This window comes from Manduca sexta, chromosome 28 (genome assembly GCF_014839805.1).
Source record: "Manduca sexta isolate Smith_Timp_Sample1 chromosome 28, JHU_Msex_v1.0, whole genome shotgun sequence".
Taxonomy (NCBI): domain Eukaryota; kingdom Metazoa; phylum Arthropoda; class Insecta; order Lepidoptera; family Sphingidae; genus Manduca; species Manduca sexta.
The window spans coordinates 13,340,996-13,367,068 of record NC_051142.1 but is presented as its reverse complement, the minus strand read 5'-3'; the positions used below and the strand labels follow the sequence as shown (position 1 = coordinate 13,367,068).

Genomic DNA, 26,073 nt, shown 5'->3' with positions numbered 1-26,073 from the left:
GATTTATCAACCTGCGCGCAAACAACCGAGCTTCGACACCCTCAGGGTACCAATTGAATCTACGGGTCATTTCAGATCGCCCGACCTATGCATTTCTTTATAATGAGCATAATGAAACAAGAATTTATAAGGGGTCGCACAAAAGTTCTATCAATGAATACGACGAAATATTAGGGTTGAATCTTGAAATAAAATGTCAAATAAGCGCCAAATTAAATTTGTATTCTTTTTTTTTATAAATGGTGTACATAACATTTTATTTTAATAAACATGAATTCAAACTTTTTATTAAGTTACCCACACTCAATAAAATTCTTAATGGTTAAGAATCTATTCTTTTAGGAATCTCCACTTAAACAGAAATCACACATTGTACTTAATTTGTATTTTTAAAAATCGTACATGTAGTATATATACTTATTTATTACAAAGAATCAATAACATGCATAGAAGTCCTTGCTGCGCATGTTCGGCCCGCCATTGTTAAAGGCGGCAACTTCAATAAATAGAATCAGTGACAAACCATACTTATCCACACAAATAGTATTAAATTAAATACACCGAGCTATACATATATACCAATAAGCTCTTGTTATTTATAAAAATTATATTCATGTTGAGTATCACAGTTTGTGCTACTAGGTACCGGTAACACTTCATCTCTTATTATCGTAAATATTAGTTTACCTAATAATTTAACATGGAATCTGAAGAAACAAACTTCCTTTCAAAAACGCCTTTTATAACAACTTTGTTTAACAATTATTATTAAATAGTTTTTGTCTGCAGCTCCGCGTGCGTGTATAAGTTATTACGTGATATTTTTTTTTCTAAAGCAGCCTGATTGATTGACGATTTAGTAGTTCCTCAAATTAGCGCGTTTAAGCAAACAAACAAATTCTTCAGCTTTATACATTAGTCAAAATATAAAACGCAGCGAAATTTAAAAGCTTAACTTAAAAAAAGAATCGTAAATGGTAACATGCCGTTGCACTTTTCTTTTGATAAATCTAAGTTCGCCTCTAATTTATTCGTTTATTTTTTGTTTTTGATAACCGAAACATATTAGCGTATAAAAGCTGTTTGAAGTTTTCTAAATCAATTTTTGTTTGTAATAATTCTTAAATTATATTACAACAGTAAAAGTGTTAAAAACAATTCAAAATAGTTATTTAATTACTTAAAGTTTATAATTTTAGGCAAAGGTCCATAAAAAAGTGAAATTCTATAAATTAATATTTTACGGATTTTATCGAAAAATAATTTTATTTAGTTATTTATATTTTATTTACTTAGTAATAATAATAATTAATATTACTAAGTCTGTGTCTCATGTCAGTGATCCTATTATACTATCGACTGGAACGATATTCTCTCGGCATAGTATAATGCCCGAATCCGACATTTGTGTTGTTATATGCAACAAAGTTCTAGCCCATATTGGACCTAATATGGCATATCACTAATCACACAGAACCTTAATACTACATGATGAGAGCTTTCTCTTTTTCTGATTTCCACTCGACGACTTCCAAACTCTCTGGTTCTCGTTTTCTGGAAACAATTTAAATAAAATATTAAGAAATATTCAGTGTATATAACCGATTTCGAGGGCTTAAATTCCCTCAGGCGTCCATGACTAGGACCAACTACTACGTGCGTAATATAATTCTTATTGCTCCTTTCTGATCCTCAATTGTGACCACAATTCCAACACATTTGAATTTGGAATAACTTACCCGCATATAGAGTGTTCCAGGACCAGCTTCTCCCCATCTTCTATGGTTTGAGGCATCTGTTTGCCTTTAGTCTCGGGTAGAATGATGGCAATGGAACTACCCAGCGCCGCCAACACGGCCAGGATCACCAGAGGCAGCAGAGTCCATAATCTCTCCTAAATAATAAAATATTAAGTACATAAATAGCCGTATCATATATATTCTCTGGTTATCTGGAACTTTGCTCTGCGTTGAGGTAGCACACATGATATATTTAAATATTTTTGAGAAATAATTGTAAGTATGCGCATACTGTGTTGGCAAAGAATTGCTAAAGTTTCAAATTAACCAATAAGTAGCATAAAAGTCTAAGCTCCGCCAAACGAAGTTGCCACTTTCAGCTGCGACTTAGTGCAGCGCGGTAAGGAGCGCGAAACACTAAAAAAACACTGGAATTTATTAACTTTTTGTTACAAAAATACTGTCTATAGTTTCGGTTCTAGTTTTAATTAGTTGGATAGAATTCAGTTGAGATAAAATACCGAGTAGACAATGAATGGCGAGAGCGCGGTGGCGAGGAACCCGATCATGTGCAGTAGCGAGGAACCAAAGGCGCGCACGCCGGTGGGCAGCAGCTCCGTCGCCCACTGCATCGCCGCGTTGTACGACATGTTGATGCAGAACCGCGCCATTATCGCCAGACCCGCTTGCGCCATGCCTGGACAAATTCATATTATATCAGCAGCAGAACAAGGACTCGGGCATTGGTAGGGCTGGGTTTCTTATATAACTAGGTTTAGTTTGCGTTTTCACGTGAACTAGGTAGTTCATGTAGTAGTTCACCTAGGAAAGTTCCCAGGACAAAACCCCAGAGTTAACTTTACCGGCATAAGAGATAGTCACTACTAGTTGAGCTAAGATAGAGGAAATTAAAGCTTTACAATGTAACACATTTTAAGGTAGGTCAAGTTTATCCTCGAATCCATCGCGTAGAATACAAACAAACCACGGAATATATATATAGCACAATGATGGTTTACCTTTCGGCATGAACGTAGCTATGAGGATCAAAATTCCTGAAATTCCCATCGGACCGCAAGTAAGAAGTCTACGGCCCCATCTGGAAGAAATAAATGTTATAATGTTATAAATATTTAACAATGTATTCTAAGAGTCAACGATTGTTTCTCAAACAACCGACGTGAAGTTCCGCTGGTCTGCTCATTGTTGTTGATCACATGCAACAACTGCTCGATTATTGCTTAAAATTTTGTATTTATCATCAATAATATGATCATGGGATAGTACTGAGCACTGCATCTGTCAGGCCTTATACAGATAATATAGTTGTAACGTGGCCATATCAAACGATCGCGGAGGATTGCGGAATTATACAGCTAATTTAAATAATAATAAAAATTGCAACCGATGTGCATCAGATTGATTTTAAAAGAATTTGATAGGTCAAAAACTAACCTGTCCAGAACTATAGCCACCAAAGTCACAGATGGTATCTCCGTAGCTGAAGTCAGGGTGAATGTGATGAAGAAGTCAAGCCCGAAGGCGTCAGACAGCCGCACCAGGCCGTCGAAGATGACAGCACAACATATGTACACGATCAACATGAGTGCCATAGTGGTTCGGAGTGGTGCACTCTTAGCCAGGGTGAGGATCGACTCATTCTCTCCTTTGGTATGACGGGAGGATACCTGCAATTAAAAGGTCCATTATTCTTCTAAATTACATATTGTAATGTTGTCGTTTATACTTATTTATAATCATTATTCAGCATGGTTTGGTAGCGTAATTGGAGAGATACTGTACATCAGTGCTTGTGCATTATTTAGCTACAATATTAATACAAACTTACAATAAAGTCCTCCATGACATCGTCAGGTATTTTGGTGCCGTTGACCTTTTCAAACTTCCGCAACACCTCCACAGCTTTGTTCACGCGACCGCGTGTTACCAGCCATCTGAACATGAAATTCAACTTTATTGTTTGCCAGAAGCGGTTATAACCTAACATAATATTATGAGATATTATAGCACTATTTATATTATATTTAAAGTTGTTGAAAAGGATTCTCTAAGACGGATAACTTATATAAAAAAAGTCTTTAAGGGTGTAATGGGTAAATTGTCACGCGGCAGGTGACCCTAAACCCTTTTAAAATTTAATAAGATTTTAGTGTATTGGGACCTTAAAAACAAAGATCACTGGAATAAAATATATAGATTATTTTTTACTTCATTTTTATCTTAGAAGGGCCCCACAAGATTAATTTACCACGACCTCGTGTAGTTACTCCAATGTGAATCTTGCATCAATTATAGGACACGATATTATAGATCATACTTCAAACACATCATTATTACACAGCAATTCTTTCATTCAATCAGATAAAGTATTTTCCTCAATATTTGAATAATTTCACGTAACGATAAACCAATAATGATTGCACCTTATCATTATTTTAATCATTCAAAACATTTAGTTTGGGTATGTATGGTTTTAAATTTGTCAGCTGATCGATAATTCTTATCGGCCTACCTGATTCCGAAATATAATTAAAGGCTTCCTTTGTATAACTGATATGATTATTATACCAACATATAAAATTAATAATAATAAACAAGACTTTCATGAACAAAAATGAAAACACTATCCTTACTAGACCTTTATTCCCGAGAGGGTTGACAGAGATGCAACTAGGGCATCCAATTTTCGTCTTGTTTGTTCCATGCCATGATGTGATAGGTGGCGTACCTATCACGTCATGGCACGGAATAAATCAGATGTTACTCGCAAATTCCGGGCGAAAACTCGACTAGAAAAACCCATGTCATTTTGCCGAACCCGAGACCTCAGAGCGGTGATCGTACTAAGGCAGCCTAGACCCTCATAAAAATCAAGGGCTTTTATAATTTTTTATAATAATAGTTATTTTATCTTCTTACCAATATTATAAACTTAAAACTTTGTGAAGATATCTGGAATACTGTTAAAAATAAACTCAGAAACTGCTTAACAGATTTAATAGACTTTACCACGCAGATAGATCAAGTCATAGTCGTACATAAAGGGTATTTTTAGCCCAGAAAAGTAGTGGGACTTTTTTCGCGATAGATCTTTCATCTGCACGAAGCCGCAAATAAAATTAATACTTATATTATTCTGACTGAGAGACAACTCGGTTTTTCTACTAACCTAACACTTTCAGGTATGACAAAAGGTACGAAGACACACAGCAGCATGGGCATGGAAGTGACCCACAACAGCATCCTCCAATCAGCGAGCCAGATCGCGAGCCACGGCAGGATAATAGAGCCGATGCCGACGAACAATCCTATGGACATGTTCGCCACCCAAGTGCGGTGTTTTGGGCCTACGTATTCTAGTGCTGTGGGTGAAATGTATATACACATTAGTACATATTTCATGTATTATTTATGGCAATTATTACTCTAGGAGAACACAAATGAATGTATAATTGTAATTAAAAAATATTGGATATATAAAAAAAAATAACACGTCAAGCCAGAATCAAATATTTTATTTGTCGGACGACTATTTTAGCAACAGACTTATTATAAACGTCATGCCTGATTTTGAGAAAAATATAAATTCTTAAAACATGTACGACGTGACCAAGATTCTAGGGATCGGAGAAATTTTACAGTGTACTGGTTCAATGTTACAATTGTCGATTGTCTTACCTAATATATACATCATCATGAAAGCGTTGTCACACGCCATTCCAACGAGTAGCCTGCAGAATATGAAGTCCCACAGGCCTGTAGTATACACGGTTGCGATACCTCCAATAGCGCCTATTAAGTTTGCGCCTGGAAAACGCAAAATAAAGGATGTTCACAACTTATCAGTTTCTTGAGTTGGACTTTAGGGTGGTGATACGAGAGTGAGAAACGTTGATCCAGCTCAAAATACACAAATCACAATTAATGGTTAAAAAAAATGGTACTGGATCGGCGTTCCAAAGCTTGGCCAATAAATAATGTCTGTCAGCCGCCCAGCTTATCTTAAATGGTTTAAAAATATTTTTTAGACTTTATTTTTGACCTCGCATCTGAAATGCCGGCTTTTGCTACTTTATTATACTGGTGGGTATATTGGTGGTAGATCTCTCATATGTGAGTGTTCGCTTAGGTAGGTACCACCGCAATGTCTATTTTTGCCGCCAAGCAGCAGTGTTTAGACACTGTTGAGTTCCAGTTTGAAGAACATTGTAGGCAGTGGACACAATAAGATTTAAATCTTATGTCTCAGAATGGCGAGCGCAGTGCAATACCAAGGAATACTTTGTAATTCAAGGTGTTGGATGGTGTTTCTACAGTTTATGGGCGGTCGTATCGCTTACCGTATCAGGCGGACAGAAAACTCGTCTCGTCATTCAAAGAAATAAAAAAATATATAAAAAGTAATCAATAGCGCGCTGTTAGTTTTTAAGGCAATAAATAATAAATGTAAATTAATAATAAAAATTAATATTTACTCCATGTTCTTGCGATTATCATACTTTGGTTTGTACTCCGCTTACATAAATATTTTTTAGTCACGAGATTTAAGATAATATTGACGGGGAACATTAGATAGTAGCAAAATGGAAGATAATGGATAGATACATCATTATTTATCTTGCATCCCAGTGCTATTTTAGCCCGTATTCTTATTATTTTTAGAGGTATAAAATACCAATATCTATCCAATATACAAACAATAAACTAATCCCACAGAGTGGTTGGTAACCAATATTTCCAACTGAAACACGAGTGGCAATTAGAAAACGGGTAAGACTTTGAAGTGTATAGGCGTCAATTGAAAGAACGTGCTTCGATGATGAAGTAATAGTAATAGATGACGCAATGAACCCTTGAAGGTAATGAAGTAAGTTAAGTTGTTAGCCTTACCAAAAAGAGCGGGTAACCTGCCGAAGTTATCAGCCAGCCAGCCGAAGAATATACCTCCGATGAAGGAGCCGGCGAAGAACAGCGCTTGCGCAGTAGGCGCGTACCCAGAGTTCTCGCACACCCATCCTCGCTTCAGGATAAACAAGGATATTAAAGTAAATATATAATAGACCTAACAGTTACGCACTTAGGTTTATACTCATGGAACTTTCTTTTAAATATGGTCTGGTTATTATCAAAAATTGTAGGAGACTTCGGGTATAATTTAGCGACCAGCGCACCTTGTTATTTATAAGCTTAAAAAATAAGACTAAAACTAAGTTCTATGAGTATAAGTTCGTATTGAATAAAAAGCTTACCCGAATTGTGAACGCATCAAAATTCCATTAAGTGACTAGTGGTAATGAGTAACTGCGATCATCAGGTCATCAGATATCATCAGGTAGTCATTATCAGTAGCCATCACAACTATAAAAATGTCATTCGTACTTTGCGACTAATTATTCTTCAGATAATACTCATATTGAAATATAAATTAGTCATGGCCTTCTTGTAAAGAGAGGCTAAATATTGTCTTACAAAAGAGATGTATAATTACTATGATGCCATCGACAAAAAGGTACAATCAACGAGAATAAAAAATATGTTATCTTAAAAATTAACTATCGCCCGACGAAATCATCTGAAGTTTTTTAGACATCTGTTGAAAATCATCCTATAAACGGGGCGAAGAAGGAAACAAGGGCGAGAGTATTTATCCCAGATACCTTCACTTTTGAAACGATCAAGAAACTACTTGGCCTGGACCAGGCTTTTGAATCTTAATCAGAATAGTACTGCTGGAGTTATCCGCAGATAATTACATGAATTTGATTATTGGGGAGTAATTATGGTTGAGGACACACAATCCTCTTTGGGTGTGGACCCGTTTATATTTCAGATAACCCTATTATGTCGGTTCGATGTCTGCAGACGACTACATTCTAAAGACAAGTGCGTATACTTACTTATACCTACTTCCTATACACATAAAACTTACCTCACTAATAACAGTGTGGTAAGGAATGTCTGTCAGCTCGAACTCCCATCCATTCTGACACGACACTGTGGGCGTGCTCGGGTCCGGTGGGGTCATGGTCTCCAGCACGCGCGTCCAGTTCGTCTGGTAGGTGGCGCAGCGGTCCCACTCGCCGCCTGCCGCCGCCCCTGGCGCCGATAAGTTACGTCTGCAATAATCCACTGAACTTGAAAGTCGTATTGTTCGCGAATGTACTGGTTTTTGCGCATGTAAATTGAATTGCGGTATTTTTTTTTTAATTGTAACCATTCTTGATAGTTTACTTTGTACCAAAATTGCAGTTTGGAGCTCTACTTATTTAGTCCTAACTTTTGTGAGTGTGGAACTATCGAACACAGTACAATAGCTAACTACCAGATACTTTGAATCACCGTAAAATCGCAAACGGAATCTAACCGATATGTTGTTATAATAAATGTTTTGTTTATTCTTATGTATGAATCACTAACTATATGTATAGTCTTGGCTCCACAAAATATTGTGAGATCGACACAAATATTTGCGACTGACACGATGTTTGTATCCATGTAACCCTCAACATCTGTTTCCTAGCCTTGAGTTAGTAACTATTGTTGCGCCGCTGAATCTGTCAAAATAAAGCACCTATATTCATAGACCCCGTGGTAAAATTGCCCCAGAGCGTAGTGTTATCCCATATCGATTTTATATAAGGCTAAAAAGTGTTTGTTTTGACGTTAAAATTAAACATGTTTATTCAAGCCTTAAGATCTTTTTTCTTATTATCAGATAAAATAGTTCATTAGTAAATGTTAACGAAGCGAGCACTGTGGTACTAAAAATCTTTTAAATAGCCTAGATGATTATTATTATTAGATTTAGCAATCGGAAAGATTTTCGAAATCGAAAATCAGATTATAGATATACTGGTGATAAGATATATTTTATATCCGCCTGGATAGCGACCACCGTACACCCGCTATAGTGGCTCACGTAAGTGTGTCGCATTCCGGGATCAACCTGTGTATATCCGATCCCAACAAGCCGGCATAATTGTGTCGGCTGTCGAAGGGTACTCATCTCTCGTCGATCGACATTTTGTTGGAACCCATTCCACTTATCAACAAATGCAGTGGGGAAAAAAACCTTTAATCACTTTAATTTTATTGAAGCATCATAGACTAAGAAAATTGCACGTGAAAACAGCGCAGTATGTATTATAGTCACATAATACAGTCCTAGCAGATATGGCTCCAGTGGGCCCGATTGGGCCCGAGCGTCGACCGTCCCGTCGCCATGACACTCGTTAAATGCTTTTTATTAGTTAACAAATAAGTTAAATAGTGTGTACTTATTACTAACGTATGAAATGAAACGTTTTTTTATTCACAGTTGGAATATAATTTGTACATCGTCTAAAAACACAGAAAGGCATTTAATTTATAAAAATACAAAAAATTTGTAAGCCGACTAGCCGCGACAGTGGTTGAAGATTAACTAAGTGAATGTCGGGCAATTACCTTGTTTTCGTCTTGCCAGTATAGAGCTCGGACAACGTATCTACGTAATAAAAACATCTTAGATTGTGTAGACTTACTTTGACTATTCGGGATACTTATTCTTAGTTTGACACTAGAAAGTGTTGATATTACTCATCATATTGCACAAGGCAGCACAACTGATTCGATCTCGGTAATTTGCAAGTGATAGTGTAATCAATGTCACGTGATTATTGGGCTTTCCCAGTAAACTTATCACATGCTCATCTATTGATATCTACAATAAACATTGCGAAACTTCAACTGATTATCGGCAATTTATAATTTAATTATACATTGTATTATCGGTAGTTTTGAATCCACGTGAAAATAAGATTATGGCGTTTTTGAAGATCTATGAATGAGCGTCACTTTTTGGACTATAGAAGGTATTTACCAATATTGTTACAGTTTATAATTGCTATCTACATATGCTGCTATATCTCGCAGAACATTTTTCATATTTTTTATGTTACCTGTAATAATAAAAAGGCAATCCTATCCAAAGTTATGCGTGGTGTTGCTTTTATAATGTTATTCAAACGGGAATACTCACATATTCTCATGTGACAGCAAAAATAAATAAATGTACACGATCAACCCTCACTCACCTCAACTCCATGTCCAAATGCTGGAGTTCTGGCACGATACACCAGTGCCGCTGAGGAGTGGCAGCTATGAACATCTGTACAAAATAGATGAACGCTATCGACAGTCCAAATGGCATCATAGCGACGAACAGAAACCGCTGGTATCGGCCCATACCGCCCACGTGGTGCAGCACCATCCCCAAAGCATCCGTATCTCCATTTGTCGGCTTCAGCTTTTTGCTCTCCTGGAGAAATATTGAGGAATAGAAGTAAAATATAAGTCACAATAATTTGAATTGTTGTAAATGAAACTCTTTTAAATAACTAGTAAGTCACATATTAAACTCACATCAAAAACCCCATTTTTTTTAGTAAGTTTACCATTGTTCCTATTGGAAATTATGTGGTCCACATTGTGTTTAGTTACTGATAAATCTTGAAATAATATATTTCATACAAAATAGGTTATTTTTAAGATAGTAATTTTATTGAAGATGATAATAAGTCCTACTCCTATATAATACTAAATAACTATAGAAATGGTTTAGTTAGAAAAGGATAATTAAATTAAAAAGGTCGTAATATTCTTTAAGAATATCCTTATGTTTTTCCATATTATAATGCACACGTACTCTACATTAATAAACAAAACAAAGATTTGTACGCAAGACTTAAACAAATATTTACCACCGGAAAGTAACCACGATCAACGAAACTTCTTTTGAAGCACATTAAACTAATTTAATTGTTAGAATGGAAAACATCTGTGTAGTTTTATAAACGATGACATTTAGATATTACATTTTGATTTGTTTCATTATGATATAAGAGTATAAACCTCATAAAGCAAATCAAAGGTAGATATGTTTATATGAGGTTTATATAATAACAACTTTGTCAACCGTCATAATACAAACACGGACATAAGTTTAATTTCAACGAAAATAAGAGTTATGTAAAAGGTAAGAGGTGGAACTAATTGAACTTCATTTATAGGAAACGAAATATAAATATTATAGTTTTAACCTGCTTATCCGTTTTGCTATTCATTTTCCACGTATTATCCCCAACAGAGAGCACGTGTCCACCCTGTGTGTACGAAAACTACTACCAAATTAATCTTTGTAATCGTGTATATATACATATTAGATAGAGCATTGTTATCGCTTTCAGCGACGGCTTTTCAGCTAAACATTCAGAATCAGCACGTCAAATTGCGATTAATAACAAATCGGCACCTTTGTTACTGAGACACGAGGACGTCAGAACCATGAGCCGAAGTTTAATATGAAACTCGCCTAACTAATATTATAAATGTGAAAATATTTAGATTTTTGGATGTTTATTAAAAGTAAACGCAGGAACAGCTGCACGGATTTGGATGAAATTTGGCTCACGGATAGACAATCACTGGGATGGACTTGCCACAAATCCACACTCTTCGGTGTATTTTTGTGGCAGTTGATCCTGTTTCGAAAGTGAAGAGCCGCAAAGCCGCAGCGCGCTGAGGCAGTTCAGCGCAACTCTAAATAGAGTGCTTTCTAATGTGCTGTACGAGCGCGTCCCACGTGCGGCTAGCTACTGCAGTTATTCGCTCGCATCTTTATTTGATGGATTTAGTTTGGAGATTTGGATGCACCCTTAGCGCAATAGGATATTGCGAGGGTTAGTTGGTTACTGTTCTGTGAGATATCACCTGTTTGGTGATGTTTAATCAAAAAGGCTTATCTAAAACCACACGAATAAATACTTATCTATAATATTATTAGATACCAGTCATCATTACATAAATCATATTCTGTTAATTAGTTATACAAGTGCGTCCAGCAATTATAGGATTTTAATGAATAGGTCTAGCCTAGTAGGGACGATTCTACTTGTAATTTTAATTTTTCTTGTGTCTTTTGATGATTTTAAATTGGAGGTAGCCGACATGATTTCTCAATACATCGTATTTTAATACAAAAATATGAGCAGGTATCTGAAAAGACAAAATTACCAAAAACCTGGGCAACTGGAAAATGGACCGTCATCGTTCTTGTAGCGGCTTGTACGTTGCCGCCACTGTAGAGGAATAGATGGTTACGTTCCTCTATGGAAGGGAAAGATTCCAGTCAAACGAATGTTGTGCCTAACCAGCCGCGGCCCCTCCGACGGTTCCTATTCCAAGGTGATGTAATATATACTGTGCGTCTCGCAAATGCCGCTACCGCAATTCAGGATTGTCAATCGCCATCTAGGGTGATTTTTGATCATTTTTTCCTAATTACAAGATTCACCTCATATTCTATGAATTTATTGCTGACAATTTTTTCACAACTAGCGATCACACAGAATTGTCAAAAAGAAAAAAGATATCCGTTTTCTACCAAATTTCACAAGTTCTCCTGCTGGACTAATCTGAAGATTATTTAAAATTACATTAAAATCGCTACAGCAGTTTTGGAGTCCACAGAGAACATACATACACACATTTAGTGTATTCATACATTATAAAAATTACCGCAAAAGAATCTGAAACTAATTTGATTCGGAATTGTATTTCCCAAAAATCATATAATAATATTAATAACATGAGTAAACTGGTTACATACCATTTATTTTCGTTTCGCGGAGAAAAAGTATTATTACTACCGCCCAGCCTTCGCGGGGGACGACTGAGCGGTTATGTTGGTTACATATTGTACCCAGTAAACTTTGCGTTACGCATAACCGGACAGCGACCATGATCTTTCGTGAAAGAAGGATTTACTATTTTGGTAATATAGAAAGTTTAAGGGGTTAATATAACTTATTATGCATGAAGTTTAGAATGCTCAAAAATAAATCATTTTTAATATAGTGCAAAAAATAGGAAAAGTTTTTTCACATATGAAGAACATAGAGCAAAATCTAATTATAGTAATAAAAATTAGCCTCGCGGTATCAAATGAATCAACGGATCGCCCAACAGATTAAATTCATTGAAATGGGTATAATAAAATGGAATTTATAAAGGGTCGCACAAAAATTCTATTAATGAATATAACGAAATATTAGGGTAGAATCTTGAAATAAAACGTCAAATAAGCGACTATATCAATTTGTATTCTTTTTTTTATAAATGGTGTACATACAGTTTTATTTTAATAAACATTCATTCAGACTTTTTTATTAAGTCACCTATACTCAGTAATGCTTAAGTAATTATTCCTTTAGAAATCTCCACATAAACAAAATTCACACATTGTACCGTACATGTAGGTAGTATGTGTATATTTATTTATTGAAAAACAAAAATATGCATAGAAGCTTGCGCTGCGCATACTCGGCCCGCCATTGTTGAAGGCGGCAATTAAAATTTTAAATAAATGTGTCTTAAAATCAGTGAAGAAACATATTTATCGACACAAGTAGTATTAATTATTGAATACACCGAGCTCTATGGTACATTCAGCTCGTGTCATAGAGAGCATACGGTAATGTCATTACTTTATTCTTGTTACGTCTTCTGGAAGATCTATTAATAATAACAATGAACTTAGAAATTAAATTCATGTTGAGTATCACAGTTAGTTTGTGCTACTAGTTGCCGGTAACATTCTACATTTCATATTATCGTCAATAACTAAGTTAAGTTTACCTAAAATTTAGCATGGAGTCTAAAAAACAAACCACTATTCAAAAACGCTTAGTATAATAATTATTTTGTGAAAAAGGTTTTACGTATTTTATTTTTTTTAATAAGTAGCTTCACTCAGGAGTAACGTGGCTTTCTATTAGTAAAATAATTAAAAATCGGTTTAATAGTTCCTGATATAAATGAGTTCAAACAAACAAACTCTTCATCTTCATATATTAGTATATATTAGTCAAAATGTAAAGCGCAGTTAAATTATAAGCTTTACTTAAAAAAAGAATCGTAAATGCTAACATTCACTTGCCCTTTTCTTACGATAAAACTAAGTACTCTATTACCTCTAATTCGTCTCTTTTCTCTTCTTGATAATCAAAACTTGCTGTTAGCCTCTGATAGCTTGTTAATAAATCTAAATCAGTTTATTTAGAAACATTCTTACATCCGATTACAACAGTAAAAGTGATAAAAATTATTCAAAAGAATGGTTTAATTAAAGTTATTATCTTAGGCAAAGGTGTCCATAAAAAAGTTAAAATGCTATAAATTATTTTTTTAATACGTGCAGTTCAGGATTATGAGAAATATCTTCTTACATACAAACGTTTCATACCAAAAAACTGAATAATTTTTTCTATAGAAACAACTCTACCATAGAGCATTGCTAATGAACGCTCAAAACACGTGATGTAAACTTTATTTATCCAATAACTTTAAGGCATGTACAACAATGGCCATAAAAATACAACTAAAAAAACTTTAAGGCAAGAGATTAGCACAAAATTATTTAGGATACTTGGTGAAAAAGAGAGGAGACGTCACAAATATTAACATATCTCGTAAATACTTGTTGTGCGGGTGAAAATCTATGTAACAGTAACGTCTAGCGGTAGTACTCTTTGTGAGTAAAGTTTTATCGACTATCTTTATTGGAACTCGTCAGGGTGAGTTATCTCACATGGTTTTTATCATAACACCTACAATAATTATACTTAAGTATTATCTTTAGCACATAGGTAATAAATACAATAATTATAATCATCAAATACTCTGAGTATAAGTGATATGCCTAATTTAATTAAGGTGCCACTTATTTGTTAATTGACTTGTTTACTGAGCAAATTGTTAAACATCTCTCTTTTTCTTAATTATTTCAATATTATATTAAGTCTCATTGTGTTGTATATTTAAAATCTTCATATTTAAGAGAAATTACAAACAAAATATTTGGGCGCTAAAACCCCTTATAACCATTAAAATGTAATAAACAATTAAAGCACGTAGCTCTACAAAAACACTCATATTAGAATTTTAAATAAACATAATATTATGGATAAACACAACCGCATGATCGTGGTTACCACCTCTTTAACAACGATAGTCATTAAATTGACTAATACCTCACACGGACAGCCAGTAAATGGTCCTATTTTACTATCGACTTGAACGATATTTTCTAGGAATAGTATAATACCCGAATGTGACATTTGTGTTACTATATGCAACAAAGTTTTAGGCCATATTGGACCTAATGTGGCATGTAATGTCACACAGAACTATAATACTACATGATGAGAGCTTTTTCTTTTTCCGATTTCCATTCAACGACTTCCAAACTCTCTGGTTCTCGTTTTCTGAAACAATTAAGAGATATTTGGTGTATAAAAACAATTTTGGGGGCTCCAAACCTCCATGAACGCCGGCCCAGGCTTACATGTCTGGGAGCAACTACGTTCGTAACATAATTCTTACTGCTCCTTTCTGATCCTCAATTTTGATCGCAATTCCAACACATTTGAATTTGGAATAACTTACCCGCATATAGAATGTTCCAGGACCAGTTTTTCTCCGTCTTCTATGGTTTGAGGCATCGGTTTGCCTTTAGTTTCGGGTAGAATGATGGCGATGGAGCTACCCAGCGCCGCCAACACGCTCAGGATCACCAGAGGCAATAGAGTCCATATTCTCTCCTAAATAATAAAATATGAAGTACATAAATAGCCGTATCATGTATACTCTCTGGTTATCTGGAACTTAGTCATGCGTAGAGATAGCACACATGATAATATATTAAAATATTCTCTAGTAATAAATGTAAATATGCGCTACTGTGTTTACAGAAAAGCGCTAACGTTGTAAATATTGTGTCCGATAAGTAGCATAAAAGTCTAGGGTCCGCCACACAAAGTTGCCGCTCTCAGGTGCGACTTAATGCGGCGTGAGTGGCAAGAACAAATGTATGGGGAAGTATAAAACACGCTATGAGTCGCCTGAATGGTAATAAGACCGGTTTCGTACCAAGCGTGTTTTCTTTTATTTATTGTCAAATTGATAAATGACTGTGAAAGGAATCTTAAATTATCACTATGATAGCGAGATCACAGAGTCCAAAATTTGAAAAAACTTAATCCCGGTTACCGATGCGGAGGAAGAAAATTACTGTCTTCCTTCTCAAGGTTCCTCTACGAGGTCAAGCCAAAAAGAAAATTGTGCCATAAAAATCAAAAATCGAGCTATCAATGTTTTTCAAAATTATAAAGTCATATGATGACTGCAAAGAAAAGTTAAATTTATTTATTTTTAACCGTGTTGTTGCTCTAAAGCTATGTGTGCCCCTAACTTGAATATTCAACAAATCACGCAAAACTGGCGGTTTTCTGTTATTTAAAAAATGCTAAAAAAAGTGGTTCTAAAACCGATATGAAGAATTATAGGCCAATACCTCTTTTGTAAATTTTCTCAGAAGTATTTGAAAGTATTATATATATATATCCAGTACAAGCATTTAAGTCATTAACTGTCAAGTAGCCAACATTTCTTTATACGAAACCCCTCCACAAACACGAATTTGATCGACTATGTTCAAACGTTTATGACTACATAGATCGTCGTATTTAAACGTATGTCATTTACACCGATATCAGCAAAGTTTTTGATAAAGTTAAACACGACTTATTGTTTTTTAAACTGTTGAACAGTTTTTAAATATTGTCTAAAGTCTCAGTTCTAGTCACAATTAGTTGGTTATAATTGATTTGAAATAATATACCGAGTAGACGATGAATGGTGAGAGCGCCGTGGCGAGAAACCCGCTCACGTGCAGCAGCGAGGAACCAAAGGCGCGTACGCCGGTGGGCAGCAGCTCCGTCGCCCACTGCATCGTCGCGTTGTACGACATGTTGATGCAGAACCGCGCCATTATCGCCAGACCCGCTTGCGCCATGCCTGGACAAATCATGTTATTATATTATAATGCAGTAGAATAAGGGCTCGAGCATTGGTAGGGCCGGGTCATCTTATATCACTAGGTTTAAATTGCGTCTTCAAATATAATATTTTTTTAGGATGAAACTCTCACAGTAAGCGTTCCAGCTTGAGAGATAGTCACCTCTAGTTGAGCTAAAATAGAGGAAGTTAAAGCTTTACGAGATGAACGACATTTTAAACTAGGTCAAGTTTGTCATCGAATCTTGAGTTCCATGACCATTGCGTAGAATACAAACAAGCCACGGAGTAGATAAGCACAATGATCGTTTACCTTTCGGCATAAACGTAGCTATGAGGATCAAAAGTCCTGAAATTCCCATCGGTCCGCAAGTAAGAAGTCTACGACCCCACCTGAAACAAATATATGTTATATTATAAATATATAAAATACGAAGCGATGCATTCTAAGAGTCAACGATTGGTTCTCAAACAACCGATGTGAATGTCCGCTGGCCAGCTCAGTGTCGTTGCCTAGTATTAATCACATCCAACAACTACTCGATAATTATTAAAAGTTTTGTACTTATCATCAATAACATGATCAAGGGATACTGACCGTTGCATCTGTCTGGCCAATATGGATAATATAGTTCTAAGGTAACTGCTGACTATATTAGGCGATCGCGGAACATTGGTCAGATATTTAACTAATTTGATAGGTCAAAAACTAACCTGTCCAGAACTATAGCCACCAAAGTCACAGATGGTATCTCCGTAGCTGAAGTCAGGGTGAATGTGATGAAGAAGTCAAGCCCGAAGGCGTCAGACAGCCGCACCAGGCCGTCGAAGATGACAGCACAACATATGTACACGATCAGCATGAGTGCCATAGTGGTTCGGAGTGGTGCACTCTTAGCCAGGAAGATCATCGACTCTTTCTCTTCTTTGGTGTGACGGGAGGATACCTGCAATTAAAAGGTTCATTATTCTTCTAAATTACATATTGTAATCGTTTTTAATTAATTGTTGTCGTTTATAATTATTTATGATCTTTATTTCAGTGTGTTTTATAGCATGGCTGTAGAGAATCCTGAACGTTATAATTTGTATATTATTTTACTAAAACGTATATACAAACTTACAATAAAGTCGTCCATGACATCGTCAGGTATTTTGGTGCCGTTGACCCTTTCAAACTTCCGCAACACTTCCACAGCTTTGTTCACGCGCCCGCGTGTTACCAGCCATCTGAACATGAAATTTTACTTTATTTCTTGCAAGGAGCGGTTATAACCTAACATACTATTATGAAATATAGCATTACAATATTTAAACTTGTTGAACAGGATTCTCTAAGACGAATAACTTACATATTAAAGTCTTCTATGATGTAATGGGCATAATGGGCCCCATAAGATTAATTTACCACGACCTCTTTACAGTGTAGTTACTCCAATGTGAATCTTGCATCAATTATAGGACACGATATTATGGACCATACTTCAAACACGTCATTATTACACAGCGATTGTTTCATTCAACCACATAACGTATTTTCCTTAATATTTGAATAATTTCGCACAACGATAAACTAATAACGATTGTACCTTATCATTATTTTAATCATTCAAAACATTTAGTTTGAGTATGTATGGTCTTAAATTTGTCAGCTGATCGATAACTGTTATCGGCCTACCTGACGGCGAAACATAATTAAAAAGTCTTTCCTGTATAAATGATATAATGATTATAACTGCGTATTAAATTTACTGGTGGTAAGATATATTTTATATCCGTTCGGATAGTGACCACCGTACACAAGGTGTTAAAATCCGGCATAGTGGCCACGTAAGTGTGTCGCGTCCCGGGATCAGCCTGTATATATCCGGTACCAACAGGCCGGCATAATTGTCGACTGCCGAGGGGTAATCACCTCTCGTCAATCGATATTATTACACTCCACCCCAATCACCAACAGGTGCAGTAGGGACACTTTGTCGTACATGTTTGAAATAAAATACTTTTATGAACAAAAATGAAAACATCAATCACGTCTGTATGTACGAGAGGCAACTAGGGCACCCAATATTCGCCTTGTATGTTCTAACCCATGATGTGATATGTGGCGAACATATTGCCAAATTGGGCTTTACTCCCAAAAAATCCAATATCGTTTTGCTGGACCCGGGATTTGAACCCACGACTTCGGAGTGCTTATCGTACTTAGTTAGCCTGAGTACTCATCAAAATCGAGGCTTTTATGAAATTGTATAATTATAGACATTTAAACTTATTACTTATATTATAAATTTTAAACTTTGTTAAGATACTTGAAATGCTTTTGAAAATAAACTCAGAAACTGCTTAACAGATTTGATAGACGTTTGCCACTCAGATAAATGAAGTCTTGGAATTCATAACAGTTATTTTTTTTAGACCGGAAAACCAGTGGGGTTTTTTTCGGAAAAGACCTTTCACCTACGCGAAGCCGCAAACAAAAGTTTCTTGAGTTGACTGTGAGACAACTCGATTCTTCTACTAACCTAGCACTTTCAGGTATGACAAAAGGCGCGAAGACACACAGCAGCATGGGTATGGATGTGACCCACAACAGCTTTCTCCAATCGGCGAACCAGATCGCCAGCCACGGCAGGATAAGGCAGCCGCCGCCGAAGAACAACGCTATGGACATGTTCGCCACCCAAGTGCGGTGCTTTGGGCCTACGTATTCTAGTGCTGTGGGTGAAATGTTATATACTTGGTACATATTTCATGTATTAATGAAGGCGATATTACATAGGAATTCTTAAATTATTGTATAATAGTGTAGAAAGCACCAAAGACTTGATATATTAAAACCAGAACCAAATATTTTATTTCTTATACGACTTTTTTATTAAGAGATTTGTTATAAATGTGTTGCTTGATGTCACGAAAAATATAAATACTTAGAATGTATACATATGACGTGGCTGGAATGCTCGGGGTAGAAGAAACTTTACAGTGTACTGGTTCAATGTTGCATTTGTCGATTGACTTACCTAATATATACATCATCATGAAAACGTTGTCGCACGCCATTCCCACGAGCAGCCTGCAGAATATGAAGTCCCACAGGCCTGTAGTATATACGGTTGCGATACCTCCAATACCACCTATTAAGTTGGCGCCTGGAAAACACAGAATAAATGGTGTTCACAGCTTACTAAGCTGGTAAGCTCGATGGAGTCGTACTTATTGGTGAAGATATGAAAGTGAGAAGCGTTGATCCAGCTCAAATCTCACTAATCACAAAGATAAAAAAAAATTGATACAGGATCGCCATTCTAATACTTGGCTAATAAATAACGTCTATCGGTTTTCCAGGTTAAATGATTTAATAATACTTTCGGACTAAAATTTTGGCCCCGCATCTAAAATGTCGGCTTTTGACACATTTTGTATAATTCATATTAGACGGGAACTTGTATTTTTAATTGTTCGTCCCAATTTTAACACGCGAAGAGACACAATCAATTTGCTTGTTTTTAAATTTGTAGGTATTTTAGCAGTAAAGTCGTTAATGTTTGATAAAACATATTCTGTTCGTACTATCGCAAAGGTCAATAACGCGCTGTTCGTTTTTGAGGCAGTGAAGTATAAATGTTAATATTTACTCCATGTTTTTGCGATTATCATACTTTAGTTGGTTTTCCACCTACCCAATTGCCAAATATTTTTAGTCACGAGATTTATGGCAATATTGACGGGAAGCATTAAACTTTGGCGAAATACAAGATAATGGATAGATACACAATGCTTTCCAGTGTTATCTCAGTCCGCATTGTCTTATTAATCCTTAGAATTATAAAATACCAATACCTTCGATAATAATGCGATAAAAACAAGAAACTAACTGGTACCACTACAAACTGGTAGGTAACCAATATTAGCTACTGATAGACAAGCGGCCATTACAAAAAGGCCTAAGAGTTTAAAGAATATAGGCGTCAATTGCAAGAACGTGTTTCGATGATGAAGTAATAGTAGTAGTAGATAACGCAATGGAAGATATGAACTAAGTTGAGTTGTTATTCTTACCAACAAGGGCGGGTAACCTGCCGAAGTTATCAGCCAGCCAGCCGAAGAATATTCCTCCGATGAAGGAGCCGGCGAAGAACAGCGCTTGCGCGGTCGGCGCGTATCCAGAGTTCTCGCACACCCATCCTCTCTATAGAATAAACAAGGATATTAAGTAAACATATAGTAGACCTAACAGTGACGTACTTAGGTAAATACTCAGGCATCTTTCGCTTAGCTATGGTTTGGTTAATATCAAAAATTGTAGGGGACTTCGGATATAATATAGAGACCAGGCGAGGTTAACGGGTAACAAGATTGTTATTTGTGGGCTCAAAAATATGACTAAAACTAAATTCTATGAGTATGATTTCTTATTAAAAGCTTGCCCGAATTGTCAACGTACCAGTTATTCCCTTATTATCAAAATTCCATTGAGTGACTAGTGTTAATGAGTAACTGCGATTGATTTTCATCATATAGTCATTATCAGTACCCACCATAGCCATAAAAAGTCATTTGTACTTTGCGATTTATTTTTCCTAAGATAATACTCATATTGATATATAATCATTCATGGCTCTTCTTGCAATGAGAAGCTAAAAATTGTTTAACATAAGATAAAATTACTGTGACGCCATCGACTAATAGGTACAACTAACGAGAACTAACGTATAAAAAATATATCATCATAAATATTTACTAACGCTCGATGACAACAATCAATATCTGAAGTTTTTTGGATATTTGTTGAAAATCCTCCTATAAACGAGGCGAAAGAAGGCTATAGAGGGAGGTCGTGTATCCCAGACTCGTTGACTTTAGGAAACGCTTAAGAAATTGCTTAGACGGAATCGAGCGCAGGCTATTGAATCTTCAATCAAACAAGTACGACTGGATTTATCCGCAGATAATTACATGATTACATTACATGTATATCGGTTCAACGTCTGAAGACTTGACACTATAAATATTGGAAGTTGGAAGCAAAAATAAGCATGTTGACATTGTACATTCTAAGGACAAGGGACAAGTGTGATAGACAGAGGGCGTGATTAATCTACATCGCCATCATTTCTACTGTAATCAACTTTTGTAGAACCTATCTAATTCAGCTATCTGAGTAAATACTTTCAATACACTTAGGTACGTTTGCTTACGTATACCTAATCCCTATGTGCATTATGCACAAAACTTACCTCACTAATAACAGTGTGGTAAGGAATGTCTGTCAGCTCGAACTCCCATCCATTCTGACACGACACTGTGGGCGTGCTCGGGTCCGGTGGGGTCATGGTCTCCAGCACGCGCGTCCAGTTCGTCTGGTAGGTGGCGCAGCGGTCCCACTCGCCGCCTGCCGCCGCCCCTGGCGCCGATAAGTTACGTCTGAAATAGTCCACTGAACTTAAAGTCTTATTGTTCGCGAATGTAGTGGTTTTTGCGAATGTAAATTGAATTGCGGTATTTTTTTTGCAACGGTTCTTGATACTTTTCTTTATACGTAAATTGGAGTTTGGAGGTATACTTAATTAGTCCCAATTTTTGTGAGTGTGGAAATATAATAGTTATCTTCCAGGTGCTTTGAATCACTGTAATAGCGCAAACGTAATCTAACCGATATGTTGTAATTAATGTGCTGTTCATTCTTATGTATGATCCATTAATTAATTATCCATTAATTATCCATAATATGTATGCCTAATCTTGACTGCACAAATTTATAGGATCGGGACAAATATTTGCGAGTGACACGATGTTTGTATCAATCAAACCCATAATTCTGTTTTCTAGCCTTGAGTTAGCAACTCATTGTTGCGCCGCTGAATGCGTCAAAATGAGGCACATCTACATATATTCATAGATGTCGTGGTAATATTGCCCTAGGGCGCAGCGTTCCCCGTATCGACTTTATGTGTAACGATAACCGCACCAGCACAAGACTTAACCATTAGTTTCTACGTTAAAAGCCTTATTAAATTATATTATTAGTTATATTGTACAGAATAGATTCATTGGAAATTGTGAACGAAGCGAGCACTCAGGCGTGCATTTTAACTACTTCACAGTAAAGAATATGACGCACAAGTCTTAGAAATACTTGGATAATAAATTCACACGCACGCGTTGTATTATAAATAATAAAGTATAAATATAGGGTATTGATAATACATGAAACAACCGCTATGATATATCAGTGATGAAATTTTAAATTGAAACATAGCGCTGCGAAAATCCGAACGAATGTTTATGCTATCTGCAAATATTTGTCTCGCTCTGGGTTTTGTTTATTTAGGCTATTTGAAAGATTTTCGGAAACCAAAATCAGATTACAGAAAATCCTTTAATCACTCAAGTATTTTATATGTATAAACTTACTTTAAATATTTCGTATTTATTCTCAGTTTCACACTAGAAAGAGTTGTCATTACCCGATTGATTCGAAGTTGATAATTTTCGAGTAATAGTGTAATCAACATTACGTGATTTTTGGGCTGTCCCAGTAACCTTATCACATGCTCATTCAATGTTATCTACAATAAACATTACGAAACTTCAACTGATTATCGGCAATTTATTATAATAATGATGCATTGTTTTATCGATAGTTTGGGATCGCCGCGAAAATATGATTATGACGTTTTAGAATATTTTTAAAGAGCGTCACTTTTTCGGCGATAGAAGGTAATTACCAATAGTGTTATTATATCCAATAGTGTAATTATATTAATATATTTTATAGAATATATTTCATATTATTTGTGTTACGTAAAAAAATAAATATAAATAGTTGCAAGCAATTCTGTTTAAAGTTACGTGTGGTGTTGCATCTATAATACTAACTATAATGTTCTTCAACCGGTATACTCACATATTCTCATGCTTGGCAGAAAAATTAACAAATCAATAGCATCTACACTTACTTAAGATCATATACTAAAGTGCTACCCAGTAGTTACCATGGGCACACTATTTTAACCTTAATGCAGTTTCGCTTTGCTGTTCCATATATGATCGATCCCCGCTTACCTCAATTCCATGTCCAAATGTTGGAGCTCCGGTACGATACACCAGTGCCGCTGAGGAGTGGCAGCTATAAACATCTGTACGAAGTAGATGAACGCGAACGACAGTCCAAAAGGCATCATGGCGGCGAATAGGAACCGCTGATATCGGCCCATACCGCCCACGTGGTGCAGCACTGTCTCCAAAGCGTCCGAATCTCCATTTTTCGGCTTCAGCTCTTTGCTTTCCTGGAGAAAAACCGTTGAATAGAAGAAAAATTTATCACAAAATCATTTGAGTAGTTATAGTTAATCAAACTGTTGAATAACCAAGTAGTAAGTCACTTATAACATTGAACTTCATAGAAACATAATATTTACTTAAGTTTGGCAAATGTTTTGTTTGAGTTTGGAGTAAGAGCGTTTTTCATAATAAAAACTTGATTAGCTTTAAATGCCCCCACCGGTGACTTGATTTTTATTAAATTCGAAGAGCATCATACTCGTTGCCAAAGAGTATCATCAGAGATGAGGAACTGATAACTTAGTTTCCTTAGAATTTATTCCCGTATCACGTATGTAAATCATAGTCTATAAACTATATTTTACGTTTACAGGTATTTTGGATTGTCACCGCGTAATACAACATTGTACAGCGTGGAAGCATATTGTTTATGAAACTAACATGTACGGCAGCCGCAAATGGACTCCCGCATCGTGAACACGATTGAAAACATTAGAGTAAGCACGCCATCTATGGACCATACCTTTAATTGACTTGAAATATTTCTCAAAAAGCGCTTTTTGTATAAAGTCTATGACCAGCAGTATATGTTTGTTCGTGCTCACAAGCTGCCATGGCTAGTCGTTTGCCCTCAAGTAACTTAACGCCTATCGAACATATTCAGCAAGACTGTTTTTCTATTTCGCAATTTCGCGATATAAGTATAATTAACTTGCTTTCTCGGTTCATCTCTTCACTAAATATTACTGGAGAGTAAATTGTGTTAAACTAGGAAAGAAATATATAATTGGAATTGATTAATCAATTTTAACATTATCTTTAAATATTTTTTTGAATAAAATTCACCATTGTCCCTTTTTGTAATTATGTGCTCCATATTGTTTAGTTTTTGAAAAATCTTAAATATTATATATTTTAGAAGATGTAAATAATTTTTAAGACAGTAATTTATTTATTTAGGTTATCGCCACTAGTCCTCCCGTAAGATGCCAAATAACTATAAAATTGATGAGGTTAGAAAAAACTTTAAAAAGATTTTTTTTTAAAAAAGGCTGGTATAAGTTTAAAATTCGTAGTTTTATTTAAGAATAACCTTATGTTGGTCCATGTATGGCGCACGTACTTTACATAAACAAAACAAAGATTTGTACTCAAGCTTATACAATTCGTATTTCTCACCGCAATGTAACCACGATCAAAGAAACTCGTTTCAAAACACGTTAAATACAATTATAAAAATAAAAAACAATTTGTGTATTTTCCTAAATGATAACAATGCGATATAACATTTCATCATAACAGAATAAACCCAATAAAACAAATCAGAGTTAGGTATGTAAAACTACTAACAACTTTGTCAACCTCACAATACAATCACGAAATTAAGAGTTAAGTAAACTGTAAGAGCTGGAACTAATTTAATTTATGGAAAATGAAATGTAAATATTAAAGTTTTAACCTGCTTATCCGTTTCGCTGTTCATTTTCGACGTGTTATCCCCAACAGAGAGCACGTGTCCACGCTGTGTGTACGAACACTACTACCAATTCGTAATCTTTGTACCCGTATATATATACATTTTAGATAGAGCATTGTTATCGGTTTCGGCGACGGATATTCGGCTGAACATTCAGAATCGGCACGTCAAATTGCGATTAATAACAAATCGGTACCTTTGTTACTGAGACACGAGGACGTCAGAACCATGAGCCGAAGTTTAATATGAAACTCGTCTAACTAATATTATAACTGTGAAAATATTTAGATTTTTGGATGTTTATTTGAGTAAACGTGAAACAGTTGAACGGCTTTCGATAAACGGTGGCTCACGGATAGTAAATTAGACCTCTTAACCTCATAATTTTCTCCCATGGGAAAAAATTCAAGATTTGTATTCTGACTTTTAAATAAATACCGGTGACATTGTATAAGTGGCTCTATTTACTTTTGGAGCGGGAAAATAATTTCACGCCGGCGGAGCTTCGAGCAAAGCCTAGTTAAAAGAAACCAACAAAGCTGCTACTTCGCCTTGTATCATCGTCCTGCTGTCGTAGAAGGAAACTAACCGGAATTTTAGAGTTTGCAAGCCAAGTAGAGGAGGTCTAGCCGTTTATCTACTTCAAAATTAGAA

General features: G+C 35.7%; 2 protein-coding genes across 5 annotated transcripts in view; both read right to left on the bottom strand.

Moving 5' to 3' along the window:
- Positions 1-201: 201 nt before the first annotated feature.
- On the bottom strand, positions 202-10,913 carry LOC115447859 (solute carrier family 22 member 3-like). Of its 2 annotated transcripts, XM_030175102.2 has the most exons (12): positions 10,841-10,913; positions 9,836-10,059; positions 7,690-7,876; positions 6,651-6,780; positions 5,439-5,567; positions 4,930-5,122; positions 3,589-3,694; positions 3,195-3,427; positions 2,759-2,838; positions 2,261-2,436; positions 1,740-1,894; positions 202-1,554 (listed from the first exon to the last, which is right to left on the bottom strand). In XM_030175102.2, exons 1-12 carry the CDS (start codon positions 10,862-10,864, stop codon positions 1,485-1,487), a joined length of 1,707 nt encoding a protein of 568 aa, XP_030030962.1. In that variant the 5' UTR covers positions 10,865-10,913; the 3' UTR covers positions 202-1,484. The 2 variants fall into 2 exon arrangements, with proteins under 2 accessions (XP_030030962.1, XP_030030963.1); XM_030175103.2 differs by lacking the exon at positions 10,841-10,913 and having other exon boundaries at positions 7,690-7,889; positions 9,836-9,974.
- Positions 10,914-12,880: 1,967 nt separating this feature from the next.
- LOC115447847 (solute carrier family 22 member 3) overlaps positions 12,881-26,073 on the bottom strand; it is a 28,082-nt gene continuing 14,889 nt past the window's right edge. The window contains exons 1-12 of one of the 3 annotated variants that reach the window (XM_030175087.2): positions 25,402-25,507; positions 23,724-23,947; positions 21,896-22,082; positions 20,718-20,847; positions 19,679-19,807; positions 19,181-19,373; positions 17,780-17,885; positions 17,370-17,602; positions 16,969-17,048; positions 16,480-16,655; positions 15,246-15,400; positions 12,881-15,064 (exon numbers count right to left, since the gene is read on the bottom strand). In XM_030175087.2, coding sequence (XP_030030947.1) covers positions 14,995-15,064; positions 15,246-15,400; positions 16,480-16,655; positions 16,969-17,048; positions 17,370-17,602; positions 17,780-17,885; positions 19,181-19,373; positions 19,679-19,807; positions 20,718-20,847; positions 21,896-22,082; positions 23,724-23,947; positions 25,402-25,425 — 1,707 coding nt within the window. In that variant the 5' untranslated portion in view covers positions 25,426-25,507 and the 3' untranslated portion in view covers positions 12,881-14,994. Of the gene's footprint in view, positions 15,065-15,245; positions 15,401-16,479; positions 16,656-16,968; positions 17,049-17,369; positions 17,603-17,779; positions 17,886-19,180; positions 19,374-19,678; positions 19,808-20,717; positions 20,848-21,895; positions 22,096-23,723; positions 23,948-25,401; positions 25,508-26,073 lie in introns of those variants that run through there. The other 2 variants (XM_030175088.1, XM_030175089.2) reach the window with 2 other exon arrangements.

Coding starts and splice junctions, on each gene's coding strand:
- LOC115447859 (XM_030175102.2), bottom strand. CDS start 10,864: ATGAATAGCAAAACGGATAAGCAG. Junction 6,781..7,689: donor ACCACACTGTTATTAGTGAG/GTAAGTTTTATG, acceptor TTTATCCTGAAG/CGAGGATGGGTGTGCGAGAA. Junction 3,695..4,929: donor GTCATACCTGAAAGTGTTAG/GTTAGTAGAAAA, acceptor TTTCATGTTCAG/ATGGCTGGTAACACGCGGTC.